Source organism: Pteropus vampyrus, unplaced genomic scaffold (genome assembly GCF_000151845.1).
Source record: "Pteropus vampyrus isolate Shadow unplaced genomic scaffold, Pvam_2.0 Scaffold157, whole genome shotgun sequence".
NCBI lineage: Eukaryota > Metazoa > Chordata > Mammalia > Chiroptera > Pteropodidae > Pteropus > Pteropus vampyrus.
In genome coordinates this window covers 927,975-933,028 of record NW_011888938.1, presented here as the reverse complement: position 1 = coordinate 933,028, position 5,054 = coordinate 927,975, and the positions used below count along the sequence as shown (strand labels likewise).

General features: G+C 66.5%; 2 protein-coding genes across 2 annotated transcripts in view; both read right to left on the bottom strand.

The window, feature by feature from the left end:
- Positions 1 to 22: 22 nt before the first annotated feature.
- Positions 23 to 1,164, bottom strand: LCN10 (lipocalin 10). The gene is made up of 2 exons (XM_023536459.1): positions 847 to 1,164; positions 23 to 166 (listed from the first exon to the last, which is right to left on the bottom strand). The coding sequence occupies exons 1-2, from the start codon at positions 1,108 to 1,110 to the stop codon at positions 23 to 25; spliced, it is 408 nt and encodes a 135-aa protein (XP_023392227.1). The 5' UTR covers positions 1,111 to 1,164.
- A 1,129-nt stretch (positions 1,165 to 2,293) lies between these two features.
- LCN6 (lipocalin 6) overlaps positions 2,294 to 5,054 on the bottom strand; it is a 4,750-nt gene continuing 1,989 nt past the window's right edge. Inside the window, exons 3-5 of the mRNA XM_023536458.1 lie at positions 3,427 to 3,497; positions 2,858 to 2,968; positions 2,294 to 2,541 (exon numbers count right to left, since the gene is read on the bottom strand). Coding sequence (XP_023392226.1) covers positions 2,294 to 2,541; positions 2,858 to 2,968; positions 3,427 to 3,497 — 430 coding nt within the window. The remainder of the gene's footprint in view (positions 2,542 to 2,857; positions 2,969 to 3,426; positions 3,498 to 5,054) is intronic.

Genomic DNA, 5,054 nt, shown 5'->3' with positions numbered 1-5,054 from the left:
GGGGACCGCGCTGCTGGTCGCCTCACCGGGTAAAGGCGAAGACCACCTTCAGCTGACCCACTCTGTGGATCTGCACCAGGGAGGCCCCCAGCTTCCTCTTGTCTCTGCCTGGCAAGAACCCCTGGGCGTCAGAAGCGACGGCAAGAATGTACCAGAACCCTGAAAACTGCAGAGAGGGTGCTGGGGAGCAGGGACGCCACCCCCACTTCCTGGGGTGCCCTCCAGGGCCCCCAAGAGCCCACCGGACCACCGACCTTTGCCTGAGAGACCCAGCCCACATCAGAGCCGGGGCGGGGGGTGGCAGATGCCCAGCTGCTCCGGGACCTAGGTGGCACCAGGCTGGGCCGTCACACTGTGTGCCAGGGCCCCCTTCCCACGTGGGGCCCCCCTCCTTCCAGCCTACCCCTGGGCCCCCACTGACGTGCTGCTGCAACACTGTGCCCCCAGGCATGGCTGCGGTCTGTCAGCCCACGGCCGCCCCCACTGGCCCCTGCCGCCGGCCAGCCACCTCATCATTCTAGAACATGCTCTGCTCATTCCGGGACCCCCACCGCCTACCCAGCACCTCCAGGTAACCTCAGGCTGCACCTGTCTGGGGCCCTCTACCCCGCCCCCGCCTCAGGGCTCCCAGCCCATGGGGCCCGTGGTTGTCAGCTGGGGTTTGCAGTCAGCCCCTCAGGGAGAGGACGGGCGGGCAGCCCGCTGGGCCGGCAGCGTCTGTGCGGAGCCTCCTGCCCGCCGCGGGCTGCCCATGGATTCGGGGCAGCCACTTGAAGGGCGTCAGGAAACATTCTCCCAGCTGCCCCACCCTGCACCCCTGGCTCAGCGACTGTGCGTGCATCTCACCTTGTTCCAGTTGAGGTTGTGGGACTCCCTGGGGAGCTGCTCCTGCAGCTGGGCCCCCACAGCCTGCACCAGCGCCAGGAGCAGCACTGGCCACAGCCGCCCCGGCCCCATCCTCATCACCTCCCTCAGCCGCACAGACACCGGCTTTAAATCTCCCTGCCCACCTGCCCTGCGTGGGCATCTGGCCAACCGGAGCCTCCAGACAGCCTGGAAAGGAGGGGAATTTGGGCCCTCCCCTGGACACAGAGCACCAGTGCTGGGCATTCAGCCCGCGGAGCTACACAGCTCCCAGGGCGAGCTGCCCGCCTGGGGGACCCTGAGGACAGGCTCCCCTGGAGCATCTCCCCTGACAGTGAGCCCCCTGGGAGAGAGGCGTCACTGTGACTCACTGCGTGGGAGGTACTGCGTGGAGCTGGGGCACGGACGGTGCTGGGCTGACAGACAGGCAGGCGGGCTCAGGCTGCACTTGTGTGCACAGGTGCACCTACCTGTTCGTGTGCGCGTGCTCAGCCCCGGAGGGCGAGGCCCCCACGTGCACCACACCAGGAGCGACGGGCAGCGCCCGCCCTGCCTCTCGCCCCGCACCCCCGATGGCCCTGCTCCTGCCAGGACTTCACGGGAGAATGGAGAGGCTCGGGCCCCCTCCGCCCCTGCCCCGCAGCCCCAGTGGGGAAGCCAAGCCCCGTGCCCTCGACACCACGGCACCTCAGCCCCGTGCCGGCTTCCCCGGCCCAGCGCCCCATCCACACTTTGTCCAGACCGCCGGGCCTTGCTCTAGCCCAGGGGGGCCAGCCAGCGGTTGGTCCTGGCCTCCTGGACCCCGAGAGACTTGGTGAGGGACACGGGTGCAGGCCAGCCCTGTCATTCCAGAGCTGGCTCTCTGCTGTGACCAGTCCCGAGAGAGCTCGGACCACCCCACCCGACTCGTCCTAGCCGGAGCCGTGAGAGGGCGGCCGTCTGCCCGACGCGACACACACGGAGGCACGGGCGGGCTTCCGGCGTCCCTTTATTTGAGTCTGCAGCAAGAGGCCTGGGGCAGCCGACTCAGCGCCAGCCCCTAGCCGTGGAGGGCAGCGCCTGGCCCCTTCCAACAGGACGGTGGGCACTGTCCCCTGCGGCCACAGCACTCACTGCAAACAGAGAAGATTATGGGGGATCCAGGCTTACCCCAAGAAGTGTCTGCCCCCCACCTCCGGTCCCCCCACAGCGCTGGAGCCACTGGCCGCTCCGCCCCCAGGTACGAGGGCCCCAGGGCCCAAGCTCACCTGAGCCCAGGGAACCCAGGGCGGCGCCCCCACGGCAGCTTACCTGGAAGGCCTTCTGTGCACAGGTAACTGGAGGGCAGAGAGATGGGACATGAGGCAGCAGGTCTGCAGGGCGGTGGCCGCCCCCGCCCCGGGCCCTGCCCACCCCACCCACAGCCCTGCCTGTGATGGCCCAACTGTGGTCAGGGGTAGGTGACTCCTCGAGGACCCCCAGTCCTGCCCGACTCCCCAAGGCCAGAAGGGTCCCCGAGACTGCCAGGGGTCAGCGAGGGGCCCCGTGGCCCCAGCACAGCCCTGGGCGTCACGAGCGGCCCCCGGCGACACTCACGGTCGGTCTGCAGCTGGGCCCGCTGCTGTGAGAGGAAGCCCAGCCCCTGGCTCCACTTGGTGAAGCGCTCCATGGCCTCCTGGCTGGCCCGCTCCGTCCGGCCTGCGGGGGCACCCCTGAGAGCCGGGCCTGGGGCAGGGGGGCCGTGCAGCAGGACTGGACACACAGGGACCCTGCCCCTCTCTGACCCCAAGGCCCTTCCCCCTCCCACGGGGACGGGGGCGGGGCGGGGAGAGGGAGCTGCACCCCTCCCTCCACGCAGGGCCGTGCCTCCTCCAGAGAGCGGGAGCAGGACGGGGGAGGCAGAAGGAAGGCGCGGGGGCCCCACTTGGCAGCTTGGTGCAGGGAGAGGGGGCAGCGGCAGCCAGCAGACCCGTGGCCCCGGCCCCGGCCCCGGCCCCGGCCCCGGCCCACTCACTGTACAGCTCCACTGTGCTGAAGGCCTCGTCCCCCAGCTCCAGCTGGGTGAACACCACGGCGTAGGCTTGGAAGTCGGTGCCCAGCACCCGGTACTCCAGCACGCCCAGGGCTGGGAGACAGGAGCCGTGGGCAGGGGCCGTCGGGCCTCCCAGGGGCCCTGCCAGTGAGCCCAGAGCCCTCAGGCCCTGTGCCTGCCTGTGCCGTCCTGTGCCACAGTCAGTGGTTGGTGGACGGCGGCCTCCAAGAGTAACCGGTGTGACGGGGCACGCTCCCCTGATGCTGTCCCCATGGGGCCGAGCGCCAGCCCCCCGGCACACTACAGGGGGGCCTGGGGTCCCCGCCGGGCCTAGCAGGCACCTTCAAGCACCAAACCTTTGACAAACCAGGCCCCTTCACTTCTTGGCAGAGAGCTCCACTGAGGCCTCGGGGTGGGGTCGCCCCTTCCCCACTGGCACTGGCTCCGCCTGCAGGAGGCCGGAGGGCCCAGGGCTCATGGCCTGACCCGGCTGGGACACGGACCCCGTCCCCGCGCTGCCCCAGATGAGACCAAGGTGGCATCGTCCTTACACGGATTCTCGAACACCCATCCAGAGTTCTGCCTCAGCAGCTCCACCACGCTCAAGTCACACCGCTCCAGCCTGGGCACGGGAAGAGGCCGCCGTCAGCGCAGTGTCTGGACACGCAGGGCCAGAGGGGCGGGCCTGCCCGGGGCCTCCCGCCCATCCAGGACCAGCAGGAGAGCGCCGCGGGTCATGGGGGGCTCGGGCACATGGAGGGTGGCCTGCGAGGCTGGGTGAAGAGACCCCACAGCAAAGGGGCCAGCGTTCCCCCAGGCGTCAGTGCAGGAGCCCGGCAAGCGAGCGTGGTCTCCGCGCAGCGAGGTGAGCTGGCGCCCACGGACCCGAGGAAGGACAACCAGGAAGACCCTGAAAGGGAGGGCGGCCAGCGAGAGCGACAGGGCGAAGAAACACGGTGGGGGAGGCAGGGCAGGAAGTCCGAAGGGGCGTCAAAGTGCATGGGTGTCGTGCGGGCCAGGGGCATCTCGGGGCGTGCAGCGAAGAGGACCCTGGGTGGGCGGTGCCGGGCAATGGGCAGCCATCTAGGAAAAAACTAAGCCGAACCCCACGTTTCCCCAGCGTGAAATCATTTCAAACGCCTCAAAGACGCCAGACGCCCTTCGGCACAGGGAGCGGGAAAGGGCTTCCTGTGTCGCAACCCCAGGCACCCCAAAAAGAGAAGGCGGGTACGTGCCTCGACACACACACACACACACACACACATACACACGCACAAAACCTGTGTGTCAGTTAAAACTCCATGCTGTAATTAAAATGACAAACCGGGCGATGTATTTGCAACTCATTTTTATCACAGACAAGTGGCTAACGTCCCTAACATTTAATGGTTCTTACAAATCAGTGAAAACACACCCAAGAGAAAAATATGGAATCGATATGCACAGACAGAAGGAAACACAAAAGGCTCGTTAACAGACATCAAGATGTCCCTCTATGCTCACAGTTCCAGAAAGGCACGCACATTAACGCGGGGCCACCTGTCACTTGTCAGATGGCAAAGGAGAGTAAGTGAATGCTCCGCGCAGACGCCAGTTGGGGACCAGCCAAGTGTCTGTCCACCGCAGGGCATGGAAGAAAGCCTGCTGGAGCATTGCATGGCTCTTAAAAAGAGGTCTTCAAAAATGTAGCATACAGTCTCCGTGTGACCCCGCCACCCCCCCCCCGAGTGGACCCCCAAAATAGTTGAAAGCACCGTCTCAGAGAGAGGGAGCTGCACACCCATGTTCTCTGCAGCAAGAGTCACATCAGGCAAAAGAGGGAAGCACCCCAGTGTCAGTCGGGGAATGAGACACGTCGTGGGGCCCGCACGGCAGGCTGACGCTCAGCCTTGGAAGGAAGGAAGTCCTGACACCGGCCACAGCGCGGATGGACCTGGAGGACACGGTGCTCAGGAAACGGGCCAGTCACAGAAGGACACGTCCCGTGGGCCCCCACTCATGGGAGGTCCCCAGAGGGGTCAGATCCAGAGACAGGAAGTGAGAGTTTAATAGGGACAGAGTTCCCGTCTGGGAAGATGAAAGTCCTGGAGAGGGTGGTGGTGACGGCCGCACGCAGTGTGACTGCGCCCGATGCCGCCCAGCTGTGCATTTGCACCTGGATAAGATGGTCCATTTCATG